This window comes from Scleropages formosus, chromosome 19 (genome assembly GCF_900964775.1).
Source record: "Scleropages formosus chromosome 19, fSclFor1.1, whole genome shotgun sequence".
Taxonomy (NCBI): Eukaryota; Metazoa; Chordata; class Actinopteri; order Osteoglossiformes; family Osteoglossidae; genus Scleropages; species Scleropages formosus.
The window spans coordinates 12,427,470-12,450,413 of record NC_041824.1 but is presented as its reverse complement, the minus strand read 5'-3'; the positions used below and the strand labels follow the sequence as shown (position 1 = coordinate 12,450,413).

The 22,944-nt window shown below is 42.9% G+C and overlaps 1 protein-coding gene across 1 annotated transcript in view; it reads left to right on the top strand.

Annotated features, from left to right (window-relative positions):
• mylk4b (myosin light chain kinase family, member 4b) overlaps window positions 1-22,577 on the top strand; it is a 32,406-nt gene extending 9,829 nt beyond the window's left edge. Inside the window, exons 3-15 of the mRNA XM_018760352.2 lie at window positions 14,099-14,192; window positions 15,119-15,500; window positions 16,270-16,493; window positions 17,168-17,273; window positions 18,153-18,246; window positions 18,532-18,641; window positions 18,858-18,999; window positions 19,114-19,184; window positions 19,269-19,397; window positions 21,214-21,366; window positions 21,652-21,730; window positions 21,852-21,896; window positions 22,083-22,577. Coding sequence (XP_018615868.2) covers window positions 14,099-14,192; window positions 15,119-15,500; window positions 16,270-16,493; window positions 17,168-17,273; window positions 18,153-18,246; window positions 18,532-18,641; window positions 18,858-18,999; window positions 19,114-19,184; window positions 19,269-19,397; window positions 21,214-21,366; window positions 21,652-21,730; window positions 21,852-21,896 — 1,629 coding nt within the window. The 3' untranslated portion in view covers window positions 22,083-22,577. The remainder of the gene's footprint in view (window positions 1-14,098; window positions 14,193-15,118; window positions 15,501-16,269; window positions 16,494-17,167; window positions 17,274-18,152; window positions 18,247-18,531; window positions 18,642-18,857; window positions 19,000-19,113; window positions 19,185-19,268; window positions 19,398-21,213; window positions 21,367-21,651; window positions 21,731-21,851; window positions 21,897-22,082) is intronic.
• The last annotated feature ends 367 nt before the right edge of the window (window positions 22,578-22,944 follow it).

Genomic DNA, 22,944 nt, shown 5'->3' with positions numbered 1-22,944 from the left:
CAAATTTATCACTGTAAACAGAACATGAAACCTCTGCCTCTGAATCACACCAGCTGTAGGACCCTCACATTAGCTGAAAGTATTAGAATCTGAAGCAGAAGAGGAAAGTGGATTAAATGAGTGGAAGAAACATTTGATTCGATTCAATTCAATTTATTTTTATAGAGTCTTCTCACAGAGTGACACTGAGGGCTGGACAAAAGAACCTGAAACATAATAGAAATATAAGGTTGGCTATATGTTAAATTACTACAGTAGCTCTGTAGCTATTAAAGGTGTAAATAAGCCAACTGGTCACAGAGGAAAGGAACAAAAAAATTCTCAACTGAAAGGCAAGGGAGAAAAAAACAACCTCTGGGAGTCAAGTTCTAGTGGCTGCCCACACCTCCTGCACATTCTAGAATTGAAAAAGGCTTTTAAGTTAATTTACAGCTTCTTATAACATTGTTGCTAAAAGCTAATAAGTAGCTGTCTCGGATCATGTAAGCAGGTCTCGTCCACCGTGGCATGCAGTCATTAACGTTGGTCAACACGGAGTGCTGGTATCTGGGCTGGCCATCAGGCTCCGTTGAGAGCCTCAGTTGAAAAAGAAGCTTTCAAAAGATGTTCCAAAGACCAGCGCTTGGCAGAGCTGCAACAAAAGATCTGGATCTGGGTCCTCAAATGTGTATGTCCACAAGATCAAAGATTATAATTGTTCAAGCAATATTTTTATAACACTATACAGTTGTATAAAAGATAGGAAAAACAAATTCCTTGAACTGTGGTGCTGGAAAAGAGTTAATGATACCGTCCAGGGCTTCTCACAGCACCACCTGACACTCCATGCAGTGCTGAGACTGTCAGCATATTTTACTCAGTTGACTCACTCATTTCATTGGCTCCCTACTTTCTCACAAATCCATTCAGTAACTCTATTTTTTCTCCCACAGCAGAAAAGTGCAGTTCTGGTTCCTATGGAAGAGAAAAGTGCTGCAGAATTGTGGTATTTGAGCTCTAGGTGCGGCTGTCCCCTGCCTGGAAGGTAGCATGTTAGTATATTCCTCTAGCTATATGTAGGGGTGCAGCAGGGCAACCCTGGTGCTGGAAGACACTCAGCCACCATGGACAGTTAAAACATTTAGCAGGAGGCTGATTTTTTGAGCTGTCAGTACTCTCACTTCATTACAATATTTAAGGAGAGGGAATAAAAGACAACTACATGTGACTTAATGAAACTGGTTTTAACATCTCATCTCATCTCAACATCTCAACATCTTAAAATTAACTGCCATGAAACCCTTCTTTACCTCATGAACTGTATCTTTAAGAAAAGCATAATGCTCTGAGAAATATATTTCCATCAAAATCTAAATCTGTTCTTCCGAGGAGCTCTGAAATCTTGAAATCTGAAATTCTGAAGAACAGTCGATAAGTCAAACAACAAAATTCAGTTTAAAAAATACTGCTGTACTATGTGTGTGGTTGAATGAGTTGATTTAAGGACAGGCAGTGTATAGGTTATAGTGGTGTAAAGGCCATGTAAAAGGTGAAAATATATGGGACCCTAAACCCCTGGCACAGTCAGTCCTTCACTTCCTGCAGCGATGAGTTAATGCTATAGAAGAGAATTACATACTGTGGCCTGCTGTGGGGTAAAGGTGAGCACACTGGTGGAAAATGGGCATTAAAAGAAAAAATAAAAGATGACAAACAAGACGAATAAGGCCTTGCACAGGTGGAAAAGAGGGGTGAAGACTTACAGATAGATAGATAGATAGATAGATAGATAGATAGATAGATAGATAGATAGAATGCAGCTCTGTAGCTCCTTTGGGACAGATTTGGCAATTCCAACGATGTTCTAATTTGCATTCTTTCAAACCTGACTGGAACAAAAACATGTGACCATTAGAATAAATAATTATATTCATTATTGATTTAGCAGAAGTCTTTGATAGCAGAAAGAACTGAAAGCTTGTCTTGTTTGGACACCTGTCAGCATAGAAAAGTATGAGAAGTTTTTGGCAGAAGCCTAAAAAGGTATCCAGTGAGGTGTTAATGCAGAAGTGATTGTATTTAGTCCTGCAGTTATGCCTCTGTTGAGTTTCTCTTTAGAGAACAGAAGTGGCATGAATATAATCTCCAATGTGGAGAGCTTTCCTCAATCCTAACTGTTGAGCACTCTGTGATGTCAGGATCCTGGGTTGCATCATCTCCTCTTGACTAATGTACTGAAGTGATGAAACCTGACAGCTGTGCTGCCATACAGCTGTGGTGATCAGTGAGGCTCTGACCACCACTGACCACACCTAATCTGGCTGGTTAACTGTTGCCCTTGTTCTTTAGAAAAAAAGTTTGGACAGTTGTGAACATCTCATGGACATTTTTTCCCAGTTTGTGAATGATCTGTTACCTTGCAGGTGAATTCTTAGGTAAGGTAACAGGTCTTACCCCGAAGCCACTGTTGGTTTGGACTATGAGCATTTGGCCAAGTTGGTTGACATGGATGAGCAGTGATTCTGGAAAACACCACATGCAATGCCTTGCCACCACTGATGCTCAGTATACCATTTTTGAGTCGGCATGCAACTACACCTGCACGCCCTCTTGCTCAAATGAACCTGCAAAAATACTGCAGGCCCAGAGTGCTTTAAGGGAACAATGAGCTTCTGGCTGTGATTGTGTGGGTTGGTAAGAACAGATTTGCAGCCTGGTGGCTCCTGTGCCCTCTTACTGTCAGAGACCTTTCGCCTGCCCCTGATACCAAGAACTTGCATGAGCCCTTGAGTCCAGACGAACGACCCTGCACTTGGGTCCAGCTGTTCCGGCTCCGGTTCTGCGTGACATTCCTTGTTTAAGGGGGTTCATTTTGTCACGACAGGCCGAGAGAACCGGGACGGAAAGACCCAAGTGCGGAGTCGTTCGTCTGGAGTCAGAGGATCTGGCAAGTTCTTGGTATCGGGGACAGGAAGATGGTCGGTCGATCGGCGGTCGGAGTCAGAGTGGGAATCCATGGGCGAGGTCAGGAGAGCGAAGCGAAGAGTCGGTCAAGCGGTGATCGGAGTTGAAACGAAGATCCATGGATGTGGTCGAGAAGCAAAGCTAGGGGTCAAAACCGGAGAATGTGAACTGAGAACTGGAGTTGCGTATGAGAAAGGAGTCACAAGGAAGGGCAGTTGTCCCTGACGAGATTCTGTAAAGGTATGGGAGCTGAGGAGGGTCTTTTAAAGGGTGAGTGGTTAATCAGGTGCTGGAGCAGAGTCAGGTGTTGTCGGTTGAGTTGTGGGCGTGGACGTGACACATTTATTCTAAGACATCACCCTCTTAATTACCATTATTTCTTTTGAAAAAATATCATTGGCTCCTGGACAAAAGTGTCCCCTTAAACATAATTAGAAACCAAAATAAAATGTTTTTATGCATGTCACAGTGATAACACCTACGCATTCTAAAATGTTTGCAACAAAAATATTTTTTCTAGCTTGACTTTTAATATTATCATGGCGCATTGAGCTTGCACAATGCAGGGAGAGAGGCAGCCTCGTGGTGCAAAGACAAGGGAGTCTACCTGTGGGCACCCACTGAGGGAGGCCACTGCTACCACACGAGGTTTGCTGTCCATAGTGAGTTTTGTGAGATATCATATACCAAAAATGTTTCATATTAAAGTTGTTGGCAGTAACCAAACTAAGCGCTATCACAGACATAGATGCTCTTGCTACTAAAGGAACCTAGTGTATCCTACTCTGTAAATCTCTCCATCCTGTTTCAACCTCTCCATGGCAGTCTGGGGCTGTCAGTGTGCTGTGAGGAAGGCTGACTTCAGCTTGGCTTATGCCTCCCACCTCCCACTGAACCTCCTGACCCTGACAGAAACTTGGATCACCCCCGAAAAACACAGCCACACCCGCAACACTGTCCACCAGCTAGTCATTCTCGCACACCCCCTGTCCCTCTGGCAGAAGTGGAGGTACATACCTGCTCCTGTCTCCCCAGTGGGCATATTTTCCCCCTCTACTCCTGCATCTTTTAAATTTAATGCCTATCTCTATCACTGCCCCAGACATACACTTGATTGTCATTTTCTATCACCCTCCTGCAGCTTCCTTGATGACACTGACATCTTGTTAAGGTCTCCCCCTTGGGAAAACACTCCGCTGTTTCTCCGGGGTGATTTCAGCCTGTGTGTTGGGGACATTCAGACAAGCAGACTTCTGTCACTTCTGCAGTTGTTTGAACTCTCTATGTCCCAGTCCTCTGCTACTCACAATGCTGGCAGCTACCTCAATATTGTCTTCTCTTGCTGTCCTATCCCCTCTGTCATTGTGCTGCATGTCTCTCACCCATTCTTCATCTCTGTCCAGCCCTCTATCACTGCTATTAATCCCTTTCCTGTTCCTGCAGCGTCACTTTCCACCGCAACTTAAAATGAATCTCACTGTCCTCTCGCTCCTCTGTTGTTCCATCCTCTCCCCCTTCTGCTATACAATTCTCAGAGTTGCTGACAAACAATACTACTAACGTCTTCCTCTCAACCCCATCCAACTCTCTACACTTTCCCCCTCCTCTGACATCCAGACTAGCATGCCCCAGTTCCACTTCATGGTTATCAAATGTACCACATCAGAACAGGGCCAAACTCTGAACTGTGGAGCAACAGTAATGGAATTAAAGACTCTCACAGACTTGGAAGTTTACAAGGAACTCCTGGCAACCTTCCACCTGGAGCTTCCCGGACTAAAACCGCCTTCTTTCACAATAAACTACAGAGTCCATGGAGACTCTTCTCCACGTTGTCATCCCTACCCTGTCTCCCTCCCTGTTTTCTCACCACTGCTGATTTTTGTATTAACAGTGGCTCTTTTGGTTTCACAGAGAGAAGGCGAAAACATTAAATGCAAAAAATTTCAAAAGTAATGAGAAAAGGGTGACAAAAGTATAAATTAATAAAACTAATTTTTGCTTTTCAAATGTACTCAATTGAAAGTAAAAGTACTGAGAAAAGCAAGTCTAAAAAGTGTAATATCTCCAGAATCTAATGGAGTAAATGTAAGAATTAAAAGAGTAACTGTAACTTGTTATTACCCACTTCCACTTACTGATTCTTAAAGGTCATGAAGTCTGGAGGACTATCCCAGTTTGTTGGATTTGAGTGGGTTCTCCTTAATGAGGAACTCATGGGTCAATATCTGCTACCCTGCCAGTGGTCTCTTCTGGCCAGTGCAATCCCACAGAAAGAATAAAACAAATGAACAAAAGGCATGCCGTCTTTTACACATTATCAGTGTTATTGGAGTTGAAAAACTGAAGAACACTGGTCACCCTGACTTGTACAGTATGTAAAAAGATCTTCTCTGTTGGTGTAAAGGGAGTAATGTCAATATTAATAAGTGACACAAAACCAGTAAACTTCATTGGCACAATGAAGATGTCATGCCCTCTCTTCTTTCCATTCCTACCATGGCAGTACAAGCTTTGCTATTTGCTGGCATCTATTATTATCCTGGAATAAGCACTCCAAGATAACTAAGTCCAATTGGTCCAGTGATGCACATCCTAATAGCATTCTTGGCCTGGCTCCTTGGATTACAAAATGCTCCAAGAATTTTAAATCTGTACTCACTGCACTTCCGATGTAACTCAGTATACATATGACCCTACCTATGATTATGAGTTTGAAGTTATAACTGCTGCCATATCATCTACCTGTGGTTTTAATGAAATTGAGACAAAGACACTTGTGTGGTCTACTGCCCGTTATGCAATTATATTGTGGAATTACTAGTCATCAAAAGATATTCACAAAAAGATACCATATTCATGGCAACTAGTTAGATCACATGGCTCACACTGTTTTTAAGAAAGGTGAAGTTCACATGTTATTGGCAAGCAGAAATGAAAGCAAAATGAAAAGCAGCTGGCAGAAAGCAATTTTGAGTTAAAACTTCTGCAGTGCACTGGTCTTTGTGGTTAAGCACAGCGCAGTTTGGGCTTATGTCATTCTGCAACAGTGAGTCAAAAAAGTGTTTGGTCAACGTTCAAATTTTAGCAGATGTTAATGTGAATTTAACACACACACACAGTCTGAGACCGCTTGTCCCAAGCAGGGTTGCGGCAAACCGGAGCCTAATCCGGCAACACAGGGCATAAGACTGGAGGGGGAGGGGACACAGCCAGGATGAGACGCCAGTCCACCGCAAGGCACCCCAAGGGGGACTCGAACCCCAGACCCACCGGAGAGCAGGCCCCAATCCAACCCACTGCGCCACCACACCCCCACATAGAGTAAATAATTGTATAGAAATTCAATGAAATGAGATGAATAGATGACAAGTTTTTGGCGGCTTGTTTCATAGCTCCCTCCGGTGCTTACAGTTGAAAGCACTCATGCAATATTCCTGTGCATGTAAAGACTGCACGCTCATACTGCTCATCATAGGTCTCTCCTATCAATGCGCCCATGACCCACGGAAAGAATATAGAGGTTAAACCAGTGTTCATTCAATTTACTAATACGCTGAGGGTCAGTTATATTCCATCTAATCTCAGTTGCCCTCTTGTTGGAAGATTTTACATGTGTCATGGGTGTTTTTAGACACACACACACACACACTTTCAGAACCGCTTGTCCCATACGGGGTCGCAGAGCCTACCCGGTAACACAGGGCGTAAGGCCGGAGGGGGAGGGGACACACCCAGGACAGGACGCCAGTCCGTCGCAAGGCACCCCAAGCGGGACTCGAACCCCAGACCCACTGGAGAGCAGGACTGTGGTCCAACCCACTGCGCCACCACACCCCTGTTTTTAGGCATACTATTGATTTTTGTTTTGCTTCATAAATGATCCAAAACCTTGTATGTGGATTCCATGCTCACAGACAGGGCAGGAAGTTGGAGTGCAGGAGATCGGCTGCAGTGTTCAAGGTGATGGGCAAGGTGTTTTGCTGTATTCTGGGTGATCACGCAAGTTCCTTATTAGGGGCTAGTGAGTAACATAGTGGTTAGAGCTGTTTTCTGGTACTTGAAGGGCTCAAGTTTAAATTCCTTTCCTATTTTAGTGCGGAAATAATCCTAAGTACCTTGGTATTCAGACCTGTCATTATCAGTTGCCTTGTAAAAAAGCATCAGCTAAATGAATTGATAACCAGAATAAGGTTTCCGCCTTGGCATCACTACTCCAACCAGCAGCTAAATGGTAAGTGACCAAAACAGAAATGTGAAGAGTGACATAAGGCTGTGTGCCAGTGCTTCTTTAAAAACATTTTTCTTCATTTCTTTTCAGATCCCCTGTTCATCTACCCATATTAATTACTTTCCATGTCCGCTGTATTAATTGGTCCTTGTTTGCTATTCAAGCCGATCCACCAAAAGCGTGTTCCCAGTTTGACTTTTTCTTGCTGTGTGCTGCCAGTGCTGACTGAATGTTCTAGAACTTTAAAGAAGTTCTAGTTCTGGCTCTGGGTTCTTCCTTATGTTCCCTATAAACACAGCTCTTTTGTTTCTATGACACGCATACCAGGTTTCGTGCTGAGAGCAGCAACAATGCAACACAGCTGACACTGGAGCTCCCCATTAACCCTGAGAGACAGGTGCAATGTGTCCGTGGGCCCCTTGGACCTGTTTGTTCTAATCCCGTCAGTGTGACCTGTCGAGTGGTGTTGCGCAAATCCTTGCGTCCAAAATAGCAGCCCTGTTGCCGGACACTGAAGCGGACAGAAAAACAAAAAAGAGAGGGAAAGTCAGGGTTGGAGACCTCTTGTGTACCTTCCTGATGATGTGCGCTCCTGTCGACTTTACGGTATTGTCGTACACTCTCTTTGTGAGTCAGAATAAGATGGAGATACCAGTCTGACTAAACCTTCATGTGGCTCTGTGGAACCTGAGACCTGGGGATGCCACTGGCCTCCTGCCACAAGTATATACAGTAGCAGGCCTCAGTTTATTTCAGATGTGATTATCAGCTCACAAACAGCTCTCCTTACCATCCCCACCCCACAGAGAAAGGCAATTTGAGAGGTTTCTATTGGTAGAAGAAAAGGTTTGTGTAAGGGGGGGTGTAGTGGCCAGCAGGTTTGGCTGAGTCCTGCTCTCTGGTGGGTCTGGGGTTTGAGTCCTGCTTGGGGTGCCTTGCAACAGGCTGGCATCCCGTCCTGGGTGTGTCCTCTTGCGCCCTGTGTTGCCGGCTTAGGCTCCGGGTCGCTGCAACGAGCGGTTTCAGACTGTGTGTGTAAGATATGAGTTTCTTTTGATGATGTTCTTTTTAGTATTATTAAATCCTTCATGGTTGTGTTTGTTTCTGACTTAGAAATGAAAAGCTAGTTCTCTTTTCATTTATTAATTTTTTCTATGAGGGATAAGAATGGCTGCAGGTTTTGTTCATCTTGAAGTTCAAAAAAAAGCTGTGCTAAGATCACATAGTTCCACCACCTGTGGTCAGTTCCCAAACCAGATATGTCCAGCATGTTACAAGGTGCTTGATGTTATTTCTAAAAGTTGGATTTTGACTGATATTCTTTTCTGGATTTACACACTCTCATCAGCACTACTTGCCGTGTCACCAAGCCACCCACTCTCTATTGCTATCAATTTAACTTTGAAAACAAAAGAATAAACTTGACAAAGTAATAAAAACACTCACATCTAAGTAACTATATGATAACTGATTTATTTTGCATTGTTTAAAATATCCATCCATTTTCAGTAACTACTTGTCCTGAGCTAAGTGATCCAGATCCTATCCTGAACCCATGTTCTCCCACATCACCCAAGTGCTGTGAGAAGGTAGTTCTACCTGCTTTGCCATACCTACTGCCCTCTTTAAAATAGATGATATATAAATTGTTTTGCAACATTTAAGAATTTGCTGTATAAATCTTTAACTTGCCAAATACACTTACCAGCTACTTTATTAGGTACACCTGTTCAACTGCTCGTTAATGCAAATATCTAATCATCTAACATGGCAGCATCTCAGTGCATTTAGGCATGTAGACATGGTCAAGACAATCTGCTGAAGTTCAAACTGAGCATCAGAATGGGAAAGAAAGGTGATTTAAGTGATTTTGAACGGGGCATGGTTGTTGGTGCCAGATGGGCTGGTCTGAGTATTTCAGAAACTGCTGATCTACTGGGATTTTCATGCACAACCATCTCTAGGGTTTATAGAGAATGGTCAGAAAAAGAGAAAATATCCTGTTGATGGCAGAGGTCAGAAGAGAATGGCCAGACTGGTTTGAGCTGATAGAAGGCAACAGTGACTCAGATAACTGCTTGTTACAACTGATGTACGCAGAAGAGCATCTCTGAATGCACAACATGTCAAAGTTTGAAGGAGATGGGCTAGAGCAGCAGAAGACCACACTGGGTGCCACTCCTGTCATCTAAGAACGGGAAACTGAGGCTACAATTTGCACGGGCTCACCAAAATTGGACAATAGAAGATTGGAAAAATGTTGCCTGGTCTGATGAGTCTCGATTTCTGTTGGGACATTCTGATGGTAGGGTCAGAATTTGGCATATAAAACATGAAAGCATGGATCCATCCTGCCTTCTATCAACGGTTCAGGCTGGTGGTGGTGGTGTAATGGTGTGGGGGATATTTTCTTGGCACACTTTGGGCCCCTTAATACCAACTGAGCATCGTTTAAATGCCACAGCCTACCTGAGTATTGTTGCTGACCATGTCCATCCCTTTATGACCACAGTGTACCCATTTTCTAATGGCATGTTATCCTACTGGAAGTAGCCATGTCACAAAGCTCATATCATCTCAAACTGGTTTCTTGAACATGAAAATGAGTTCAGTATACTGAAATGGCCTCCACAGTCACCAGATCTAAATCCAAGAGAGCACCTTTGGGATGTGGTGGAACGGGAGATTCGCATCATAGATGTGCAGCCGACAAATCTGCAGCAACTGCGTGATGCTATCATGTCAATGTGGACCAAAATCTCTGAAGAATGTTTCCAGCACCTTGTTGAATCTATGCCACGAAGGATAAAGGCAGTTCTGAAGGCAAAAGGGGGTTCAACCCGGTACTAGCAAAGGGGTACCTAATAAAGTGGCTGGTGAGTGTATATTCAAAAGCATTCACAATGAAGACCTCCACCATAAAACAGTCAGTGCCTATACATAATCACCCCCACCACCTTCTGATATGGAAACAATTCAAGGCTGTAGCAATGGCTGAAAATGGCCATTTGAAGCGTTTACATTTTTCAGAATCCTTTTATATGAACTATTTTCCTACTTACATTTTTGTCTGAAGTGTTTGGAACGATCAAGTTGCCAAGTAAATGTTCTGAATTTTCACAGCCAGTCAGAAGGACTGGATCCTGTTGAAGCTTCTCAAATGTCACACTAGTCACCCTGGGCCAAAATTTGCTGTTCAACCCAAGGTCCGCCTTCCCCATTTTGACGCCAACCCCACCCCAGCTCCTCACTTTGCTGTTTCCAAAGTTCAGATCACAGTAGTCACTTGTTTGCTGATCCACTAGCGTAAACTAAGCACTTTTCATTGATGGATGGAAGATTGTATTCTTGAATCCCACCTTCTCGGGTTCATCCGCTCAAGGGACGAGAGACAAGAGAACAGGGACCAGCTGGCCACTGACTACTTATTCATTTTCAACATTTTGTCTCAGACTTCCCAAAGCCCAGGGGTTCTTTGTACTGTACAATTTTTCTTTGTCTTTGTTCCCCAACTCTATAACGTCAGTTTTTACATTTTTCTCTGTCTTGAGATATTCAGGTATCTTTCATACCTTCAGACCATTGTTTTCTTGGGACACGTTTGCATCTTAAGAAGAGAGCGCAGTGGAAACAAAGTGTTGTAACAGTGGGCTTTCTGTTTCTCTGTCTGCCAACGTCATCTGCAGTTTATCCAGGCATTTAGAAATTTCACAAGGCTGTGTCATGAGCTCAAGTTTGGTCAATTCGCTGGCAAAGGTGTATAACCCAAAGTTGCGGCTGGGTCAAAAACACACCACGGGAAGGATGTCTGTGAAACTAAGCAAGTCATCCACTCACAGCCCTGGTCACATGGAGACCTGGATCAAGTTCCTTACTGACAAGATGGGCCGGCTCCTCAAAGTCCAGGAGAAGGTGCTGAACAGACTGGACGGAATGTCTCAGGACATAGGTGGTATTGAGAAAGACATGGAGGCTCTGAAGCAGGTTAAGATGGAGGTCCACCTCCACGAGGTCATGGGAAGAGCCACAGAGGTGAAGGAGATGTGCCATGAGATAACCAGCATCGTGTCTGCTGTCAACAAGAGGTCAGAACAGCAAGCTAGAAGGTTGGAGGGGATGGAGAAGCTGGTCCTTGGCCTCCAGCAAGTTGTGGAATTTCTGGGGGAAGATGTGAAAGGCTCCTCACTCACAGAGTTCATCTTCAAGGGTCACATCCCTCTTATGAAGAGCATAAAGGAAAAAAGTTTTAAAAAAGGAAAGCAAGCCATCAGAAAGCCCCTGGTGGGCATCAGAAAACCCAGTAAGGTGGGTTAGGGAGATTCTGCCATTTGCAGATGTTCCTCAAGTGATGTATTAATATAATAATAATAATAATAATAATAATAATAATGTTGCTGCTCAAATTAATATATTATTATTAGTTTCACAACTTCAATAGTGGTGACATTTTTCACAGTGTTTTCGCAGATCAGATATATGCAGTAAGGTATATCATGTAGACACCTGTCATACTGTGTCAGTCCACATAATTATAAATGTACCCTGAAACATTACTGCCAACACATACTGAACTGCTTGAAAGTATATGTACCCTTTGTGTCCCTTACTTTTACCAGAAAATTGTTATTTAATCAGAACCAGTCTTTCTCATCTGACATTATGGGTGTGTAATGACCAGTTCTGTATGTTGCTTTAGAGGACATCATGTGTGTTGTAGAAAAACAGAATTAGTGCAGGTGCAAAAAGAAGTGAACCCCTAGTTGCACTGGTTAAACCAAGTGGGTAAGTAGAATCAGACGTGTAAATCATAATCATTTGTTCGTTTATTTTATGATTTAAGCTTTAGATTCTATAAGTTTAATATTTTAGACAACAATTATGGCTATCTCTATAGGGTTCACATACTTTCAAGCAGCACTATATATTAACAGTAGACTTATTTTTAAACTATTGGTTTTGTCATTGCAAAGTTTTAGGAAAATTAACTACTGGTGTATTGTGTGAAGTACACACACACACACACATTTTCAGAACCGCTTGTCCCATACGGGGTCACGGGGAACCGGAGCCTACCCGGTAACACAGGGCGTAAGGCCAGAGGGGGAGGGGACACACCCAGGACGGGACGCCAGTCCGTCGCAAGGCACCCCAAGCGGGACTTGAACCCCAGACCCACGGGAGAGCAGGACTGCGGTCCAACCCACTGCGCCACCGCACCCCTGTGTGAAGTACATAAACTTATATTTGTGTGGTACAAGTAACATCAAATGAATAGGAAAAAGTGTGACTTCTTTGTATTACACTGAGTCTCTGATACATCTAAGTGCTGGTTTTATTGTGAGTGCTACAATAAATGCAAAACATTAACACAGAAAGTTGAATTGAGTTTGTGTAAGTACAAACAGTACAATGTAGAAGTTCTCATCCAGAGACATTAAAACCGAGGCTGTGGAATTGTAAGAGAAGAGGAGGGCACGCTGAATAGCCTGCTGGCCTTTCTGCCATCAATGTGTCACCTGTCATTCCTTCACTCAGCTCGAACCATTGCTGTACCTGCTTATTGAACTGTCTATGTTGTGCATTGCCCATACTGCTCAGATACAGTAGGGTGGTACTGAACATCAGTGGTTGAGCAGTGTGGATCAGCTTGACACCCCCACCCCCCCTTGGTATCAGTTATCATCTATCTATAGTGGGAAAACTCTCCAAGGAAATTACAGATAGTGTCAGATATATGATACACCACTTGTTAACTGTTCATTGTCCCCGGCACAAATGGCAGTGTGTTCCTTCCCTGAACATGAATTTCATTTTTTCAGTTGAAAAACACTTAGACGATGGACTGCGAAAGCTTTTTAGCAAAAGTACAGATCAGATTTGCAATGTGAGTTTAAACAATAATCTTGTTAATCAGACTACTGCCACTAATGATCATTTTGCTGTCAAGGCAGGCATTTTGTAGTATCTGTGAGCAAGAACATGGCATTGTAGGAAGTATTAAGTTCTGCCTGGTGTGCATGTCCCACGGACTGTTGGAGACTGTGAATGTTATGAAAATTTTCAGTGTAATGAACAGCAGATGTATGATGGTTAGAGCTGCTTCCTTCCACTCGACAGACCAAGGTTCGAATTCCGTTCCCAGCTGTCATACCGTTGAGCAAAGTGCATTTCCTATAACGTCTCCAGCAAAAATTGCCCAGCTGTTTAAATAGGTAAACCATTGTATTACGATTTGGAGAACAGCATCAGCTAAATAAATAGAGATAAATATAATGAGCTCTGTGAGTGTAATGGAAAATTTCAGAGTAATGGTGTGTTTGAGTGAAATGACCTCTGCAAGTATAATGGCTGTAGGGCTGTAAGGATCATAGTGTAACTCAGCTCCCCTGAGAAATTCAGAGGTTGAGTGGAAACATCACAGCTGCACTGTACAGTCAGTACTGTCAGTAGGTGTTAGTAGTGATGATGAAGGGCTTTCCTGCCATCCCCCGCCAAGTTCAGGATTCTCCCTGCAGCCTGCTTATCCCCTGCAATTATCAGTGGTCCTTATAATTATAAACAGTACATGTTAATGTTTTCTTGCTCTCCTGCTTTGGTAAAAAGCATCTAGAAAGATTGGTACCTTTTTTTGTTCCCGTCACATATCATGCAAGCAAATCCATTGTTTGCATGTGGGGGTCAGCTCTTTCTGTAATGAGCCTGGTCAATACGCTGGGGTCTGCAAAAAAAAGCAGCATTTGCCTCCCTTCTTCTGGCAGCTGGGAATTTTACTATGTTAGGACTGAAGGCCGTCCACCCGCTACACCAAAAGCAAACACTGAGAAAACATTGAGGTGGGATGCAGCATGCTAAGAGTCATCTCAGGTGCAACAGCTGGAATGTGATGCAGTGCATTCAGACAGTGCAAATCTTTCTTTTCCATAGCTGAAAGACCACAAAGCCAAGGATGGGAAGGAGATAGCCTGTTTAAGCCTTAAGAGTCAGAAGACACAAAAGAAGAAGCCACCGGATACAACAGGTAGAGTATGTTCTGTGGATTAAATAATATTACATAACAGAGGGCCATACTTTTTACTTAGCATAATTCTCACGCTTTCTTTTTTTGTACAACATTTATTTTTATTCATTAATCTGATTCTTCCCTCTAAAGCAATGTGCAATTATTAACATGTATTTAGCTGATGCTACCCAAGATGACAGTGCAATACTAAACTCCCGATAATCATTCACCCATTTGTACCGCAGACCAATGTTTCACACACTTGCAGACTGATTTATTTAAACTATTCCCTTGAAGCACTGGTCTTTGGACTGGAAATTTACTGGAGTACCCGGAGGAAACCCACACAAACATGATGAGAACATGCAGAGTGTATATAGACTGAGCTAGAATAGAATCTATGTCCAAACCCACTGCTGAGGAGCTGTAAGGCCCAACATAAATTCAACATCATACAGTCAATTTCTTTTCAATGTAACTGCCATAAATGTAAAATATTTTTGTAATTAAACAGAGAACTGAAACAGAAAATTAGGGTGATGAGGTGGCACAGTGGGTAGTGTTGGTGTCTCATGACACCTAGATGGTATAAGCGGACATGGGCTTGATCCCTGCTCAGTTTGGGTGGGTTTTGGATATTCTCCCCATCTCTGTGTGAATTTCCTACCAGAGTGGAAAGACATGCTGTCCAGGTGGATTGGTAACTCAAGAAAAACAGTCAGCCAAGTGTTTTTCACTGACATATGATGACTAACTCATTATATGTAGTCTATGTAGCAGTGTAAGTCACCCTCGTGAATACGATGTGGGCTGGTATTACTACGTAGTGTTTGCTGGAAGTCACTATGGAGAAAGCATATGCTAAATGAGTAAATGTAATTAAGCTGTACTACAACTTCTAGTACTAGAGATGGTAGGTTGGGTGTCTATTTGAACTTCCTCAGACACCATCTCCCTGAAGAAAAAGGCCCTGCTCTATGAGGAGGTTCAGAAGCTCAATCAGCAGAATGCCGAGGCTGGAAGCCGGACAGATGGTGATGGTGACTTACTGGACTTCATCTTGGATGTACCCGTGGCCAGAACACAAGAGAATGAACTGTCAGCCTCAGCATTGCAGGTGGAGGAGGACAAGGGCTTGAAAGCAATATGGCCGCTGGAGAGTGTTGGGGTGGAAGAGGAAGAGGAGGTCTCTACGGAGTCGGAGGAAGTAGAGAAGGTGGTAATAGGAGACAGAATGGACAAGCAAAAGGATTGTGGTCCTATGAAAAAAGCACTGCCAGAGGCCAAGGTAGCTGAGAAAGAAGTGGAACCTCTTTTTCTAGAGAGGTATGTTTCTCAAGCCTTATCGTCAAGGAGGTTGTCAGGTATAGAATGACATTAAATCCATGGTGTCTAACTGGTCCACAGCTACCTCTTGACACATCCAATCTTGACTATGGAAGTCAGGATTATTTTATTTTATTTTATTTTATTTTATTTTATTTGTACAAAATAATACATAGGAATAAATTTACAGTAGTGCATATAGAATGTGCCAGGGAGGGCAAAAAAAAAAAAAATTCAACAGACTTGGACTTGTAGGATGTCCACTGAAAATGAAAGAAGGGTTAAAACACAGATGATGGAAGTGAATGGAAAATATATCAGCAATTCACACAACCATAAACAGGCAGATAACAGTGTGCTGAACAGATAATATTAGGTAGAGAATAACAGATGCAGACATATGCCTAACATGGCTAACATAACATATATGAATTATGCTGTTCCATAAAATATGTTTAATTTCTTGAATAATCATCTTAGATGAACATGATTTCAAATAGAGATGGTTGAAAAACTAGGATATTTGAAATTCAACATATCTGGAAACAAGGCCTTATCCTACAAAGCCAAAGAAACAAGGACACATTTTAAAATTACAATTTAATTCAATTTATGAAATGACATTTACTTTGAATGTCAGGGTCTTACAGTTCATGATTCAGAAGTTCCTTTGAATAATGCATTCTTTATTAAGGCACACTATCTTCTTCAAGGGTACAATTCCTGTATTCTTCCAGAATGTTTTTCATTCAAGTGTTGTGTCCCACAGTGGCAACAAAAGCAGTACTAGAGAGGCTGTCACTGGCAGCCAGCAACACTTCACTGGACAAGTCAAAGGGAAGGAGGAGCAGAAGAGGAACGGGGTGGAAGAGCGGTGCATGAAGGCAGAATCCACAGTTTCAGGCCACACCCAGGCTGTCAAGGACATCATTGAGAACAAGCATGAAGATGAAAAGAGAGATGATAAACAGCTGAAGCAGGAGTACATCATAGGTGAGCTTCAAAAAATTTTATCCTTAGCTTAAACAGTCAAAAATGTACTCAACCATTTACCTAAGTGGACAGGCACTGTAATAGTTTGCAGTAAGTGCTTTGCTCAAGGGGTACAATTCAGTAAAATTATGGTTGCAGACCCATTTCCATTGTCTCATGTGCTGTTCTGGTTGGACAACTGAACTGCAGTACAGTATGGTCTGTAGTGTTTTGATGTCTTCAGTTCAGCCAACCCACTGTCAACTGTTTGATCCAACAAGATATGTATAACTGTTCTCATGGAAGTTTGTGAAGAATGAGATCCAGGCCATGAAGCTGGATGTGTACAGGACAGACCATCACTGTGTGTTAGGAACTCTCATCTTACTTCCAGTATAGTGGTGCAGTGGCATGAATTTTAGAAAACAGTGCTCATGTCGTTGATCTTGTGGTTTCCCAGCAGCAACTCTCCTTGTTGAGAAGTAGTCACATGCTACCGTGTCCTCCAAGTAAACTCTGACTTGGAAGTAACAAATTTACACCATCTGTTTCATCAGTGTGTCTTTTGCCTTTCTGGTCAATAATGGTAAAGTTGATGCTATATGTAGGCATGAATGTCAGTATATTCTAATAAACACAGAGATGGAAAAATTTTCAAACTTTTTGTTTTTAATTCTTCCTCTGGAATCTTCTAGACTGCAGTCCGCCACCACCTGCCCCCTTCGATCACCGCATCGTGTCAGCCATGCACAATAAAATCTCCAACTTCTACACAATCAACAGAGAGGAGATCCTGGGAGAGTGAGTGGCTACTAAATGGCAGGAATTAAATTGGCATTAGAGAATGTATTAAAGACGACATCAGTGGTGTGAGTGGAATAGTTTTGGGGATCTAGGGGATACAGAGTCTCTTAATCCCATCACAGATGACTGTCCCTTCCTGTCGTTGGTGACTCAAGGATCAGTGTTGTTTATTTTTACCTCCAAAACCCCTTAGCTCTCCGTATGGTATGTGAAACCATACCCCATCCTGACTTAGAGATAATCAGCCAGTGAAAATCTATTCATTGAAGGACAAACCACCTGGGTTGCCTAACCTTCCATCAGTTTGAAGGAAAACAGAAAAAAATTACCTTTAATTTAAGCGTTTATCTGTACAGTATGAATATGTTTGAAGTATAGTTTGTTAATGTACCTTTTTGCACAATTTACAAAAGGGCATACTCTGATCAATCTAATCTGAATAAAATTAAAACTGCAAATTGGTTGCACTAGGGTTACCAGCATCGGGAACAAAGATTACTGTACCTCAGAGCTGTACATAAAAATATATGAGGGAAAACGGGACAACCGAGAGTGTACTGGTTAGAGCTGCTACCTTTGGACCCAAATGTCGCAGGTCCGAATCTCACCTTCAGCTGGAGTACCCATGAGTGAGGTACTTACCCTAAAATTGCTCCAGTAAGAACTGTGGTTGTTGATGCCATCGAGTCAAACCTGACCTATAGAGACCACCCCCGTGGTTTTAATGGTAAGGGAGGAACAGAAGTGGGTCCAGTAAGAATTACCCAGTTGTATGCATGGGTAAATAATTGTAGGTAGCCTAACACTGTAAGTTGCTTTGGAGAAAAGTCAATTAAATGTGTGAAAGAACAAAATTTAAAATGTATTTCCCAACAGGGGTCGTTTTGGTCAAGTTCACAAATGTACTGAAAACTCTTCTGGGCTCACCTTGGCTGCTAAGATTATCAAAGCAAGGAGTCAGAAAGAGAAGGTAGGTTGTTATGCCGTTATTCTGCTCTCAGTATCACCCTTTGCTGATGACACAAACTCTGACAGTTAATAAGACAATGAAGACCAGAAGTTTACTCAGAAATGGACAGGAAAATTGTTTAAAAATTCCATTTGAAGGAAGGCTAAAAACAATGCCTATTGCAGCACCTACTGCTGACTTACAACTTAACGTAGTGTCTACTTTGTTACCTGCTTACCTGAGGGAACCATCTGTTGGGCCGTTGATACATTACTTGATGTTGCATTTTATTTTTGATATATGCAGGAGGTGGTGAAGAACGAGATCCAGGTAATGAACCAGCTTAATCACGGCAATCTGATCCAGCTCTACGCGGCCTACGAGTCTAAAAATGACATCATCCTCGTCATGGAGTAGTAAGCATTCTGGCATTACTTTGGCTGAATTATTGAAAATTAATTTGTTCTGATGTCTTCTGAGGGACCTAAGTGGGTGGTGAGCATCATGTTGGCTGTCTGTTTTTTGGGATTACATTCTGTAGGCTCACACATGGCAGTGGAAATAATGTGAAGATAAGTAAACATGTACACACTATATTATCATCATGGAATGTCTTTTCGTTATTTTTGCAGTGTAGATGGCGGTGAGTTGTTTGACAGGATCATCGATGAGAGCTACAACCTGACTGAACTGGATACAGTACTCTTCATCAAACAGATCAGTGAGGGCTTACGGTACATGCACCAGATGTACATTCTGCACCTGGACCTGAAGGTGCGGAACTTACTGTACCTGTGCGTCTATTATGAAAGGAATCAGCCTCACGGAAAGTATCACAAATAGGGTTCTGTTGGAATTGTGGTTTCACTGTTGACTTTGGTTTTACAGCCTGAGAACATTTTATGTGTCAGCAGAGCTACCTACAAGATAAAGATCATTGACTTTGGGCTGGCCAGAAGGTAAGCATTGACCTGTAGGAGCCATCTCCGTCTAGTTCTTCCATTCTGTTCTTCAGAGAGTCACTCTCATCCCTCTTGTCACAGGTACAAGCCCAGGGAGAGACTACGAGTGAATTTTGGCACGCCAGAATTCCTGGCTCCAGAGGTGATCAACTATGAGTTTGTCTCATTCCCCACAGACATGTGGAGCCTGGGAGTTATTTCCTACATGTTGTAAGTAACATCAATGCGTGCAGTAACACACTGATACGCAGGGTCAACAAATGCTCAATGTGTGATAACACAGGTGGTCCGAGACTTATGAAATATGCAATTTATGACAACCCGGTTGTCAAGACTCCTGACAACCAGACTCTCGGTGAATGTAGGGGGCGTTGCCCCCGGAGTCACTCAGCCACATGAAGATCCAATAAACACTAAATCCCCAACACCACAAAAGGAGTGATGGACAAACATTTTGTTGTAGATTCTTGATCGGCTCTTTACTACATTTCCTGCTTAGCGATTCTTGTTTTGTCTACTCCAATGCTTCTACAGTCCTGTTCAGTGTGTTTGTGTTCTAGTCATCTGTCCTCCGCCTCTTGTCCACTCTAAGTCACGTTTCTGTGTATTCGGTCAGTTTCTCTCACGAGATGCTCAGCACGTCCCTCCGCTCTGTGCTCTTTCTTTCACTTCGGCACTTTCTTTCTTTGTTCGCATGGTGCGCATATATATTGTAATGACTCGTGTTATTAGGAAGTGCTATGTTTGAGCGGGAAAATAGGTTTATTTTAAATAGCTGAATTGTGGGTAAAATGTGAATTAAGTGTTCAACCGCTGTGGGGACTCACGGGGAGTATAAGGGGGTGAGTGTTCTGGCCTGTGAGGGATGGAGGAAAAGCCTGAGGGGTGCTAAGCAGGTTGGAAAGGGTGGCTTGCGATGAAAATCTTTGAGGGACAGGGACAGGGACAGGGACAGGGACAGGGACAGGGACAGGGACAGGGACAGGGACAGGGGCTGGCGTGAGAGCTCTACTTTCCTGTGTTTGTTCTATACCTTTTACTGTGTGCTGGTGTTCCAATGTGATGCCCGTGCGTCCTTATTTGCCCCATCTCTGCCCAAAATACAGGGCAGTAAAATATAATACTGTTGCACACAGCACTGTGGGTTCGGATGGGACGAAAAAATATGCAAAGGCAGCGTTCATCTCAAAAGATTTATTAGAACACCAGCACACGGGGAAATAATGCTCTCGGTCCAAGGACCCCATTTCCTCCAGGACATGTGCTTCTATCCAGCCATCCCAGTCTGCTTAGCATCCCCAGGCTCTCTCTCAACACACTGGCAAACATGGTCACCCCATCATTTCTGTCAGAAGTGCCCCCAGTGGTTTAACACTTTATTTACAATTTACCCATAATCCAACTAGTTACAATAAACAAATCTTCTCACCTAAACACACAGTAACGTGGGTCATTACAATACACATCGTCTGAACTGCTTGTCCCATTCGGGGTCGCGGGGAGCCGGAGCCTAACCCAGCAACACAGGGCATAAGGCTGGAGGGGCAGGGACACACCCAGGACAGGACGCCACTCTGTCGCAAAGCTCCCCAAGTGGGATTTGAACCCCAGACCCACCAGAGAGCAGGACAAAGTCCAACCCACTGTGCCACCGCACCCCCCCTTGCAATACATTCTATTTAAATAGTTTTTATTCTATATTAGTATTATTTTAACAAAGAATTTGTGACATTAGCAAGCAAATTTAACAAAGCCCTTTTATACAACATCACATTCATACCAATTAATTGCTTATAAGTCTTATGATTAATATAATATAGGAATAAAGGGATGGGTCGCTTATGATGAAGTCCACTTACGAGGAGGTCATTGGAATGGAACCCCATTGTGAGTTGAGAGCCACGTGTACAACACTCTAAAGAGGCCAGTGTAGATTAGAGAAGTAGTAAGTAATATAATTAAAGAAGCAGTCAATATCTTTCACTTTAACACACACAATGGCTCTCCTCCCAAACTCACCCATCAGGGTTAGTGGATTGTCACCCTTCCTCGGCGAGGATGACAACGAGACTTTGAACAACATTCTTGCGTGCCAGTGGAGTTTTGAGGAAGAGGAGTTTGCAGACATCTCTGAAGAGGCCAAAGATTTCATCTCCAGGCTCCTTGTCAAGAGCAAGAGGTACCTAACACTACTATTGCCACTTGTGGATTAGCTGTGCCAGTGATTGGGACCAGGTTGAGGCCAGACCTGTAGTACCAGCAAGGGTTTGAGTCTCAGGTGGGTCATTAGTTAGGTGAGACTGAGAGCTGGCTGTATAGCGCATAGGGTGACATTAAGTCTTGACTTGTGGGGTTTTATATTAATGTGTGATGTACTCATGCTAACTAGTACTACCGACCGACTCGTAGGTGTGGTTGATCCTCCTGAGTGACAGGTCCACATGTGTGCTTGTGTGCTCTGCAGCTGGAGGATGAGTGCCGCAGAGGCCCTGAAGCATCCCTTCCTGTCGGACTGCGAACTCCATTACCGCTTGCGGGAGAAGGTAGGCAGATGCCAGACTCCAGCTGCACTCGTGTCTTACACCTTATGCCTCATCCCGAGGGTACTGAAACCGTTCTTGCGCTGGACTCACTCTCAGAAGCATTGTATCCTCTTTCTTCCAGAAAAACAAGTGTCGTTCTTCCCACTCCCATCATACGAAAAGTTAGGTAAGTGATGGATAATGGTGCCTGTGAAGGGTTCACCACAGAGATGTAGCGTCATGTAATATTTCTGTAGAAGAGCTTGGAGATGTTCATGCAGTTAACAGAGGTACTGGGCATTTTTATACTGTATTTAAAGGAAAAGCCAACGGATCGTTCACACGTTTCCTGTCCTTTCTCACATTCTTCAAGAGCAAGCGAAAACCGAGAACCAGAACCGATGGCCCTGTAAGCCGCTGTATGACACGGCTAAACTGTACCCAACCTGCCCGGTCATCAGAATCTACCTTTTCAGTGCATCAGCACAGAGGATCACGGTAACTTGAAACAGGAAGCATGTACTGTAAGACTTTTCTTTTATTTCCCAAAACATCACCCTTTGACTGACAGACACAGATTGAAGGATGTTCAGTTTTTTTTTTTTTTCTTTGTTCAAATATGTACCCCTCTGTTTGCAGATCGACATTTACCTCACTTTGGTCAATCCGTTCCTTTAAGGGTCTTTTGTTCCATATTCATGTTTACAGCTAGAGAACCGAGCTCTGGATGCCATGAATAATGCCCCTCGCTCAAATCCTGCTTGTAAAGTGCACTGCGGCACTACAGTTCTGTTTGGTCTCGGAATACACACTGGGTTTGTGCGAGGGCGTGCGACCAAGTTATGTGTTGTTCGTGTTGTGATCTAGGCCGGCATTTAAAAAAAATTAACCTGTTGACCTTGTATCAGTTGTCACAGTTAGTTGTCTGTGTCATTATTTAAGGCATGGTGTTCAGGTTTAAAACTACATGCACTGGTGAGGGTAATAACTAGGTGGAGAAAATGCTTGCAAAGCCGATTTAAAAATAGATTTCGTGAACTAAGGTCTTTTAATTTTTTTTTGGAACTTCTTTTGTGGGATGCTTCATTATATGACTGCAATAGGATATATTTTGCTTTAGCATATGCACTTTATCGTAAATATAATTTATTCTTCAAGATTTTCACTTTAATGATCAGACTTAATGTGTTACATTTCTAAACAAGGTGGCTACACAATATGTGAAACACCTAACA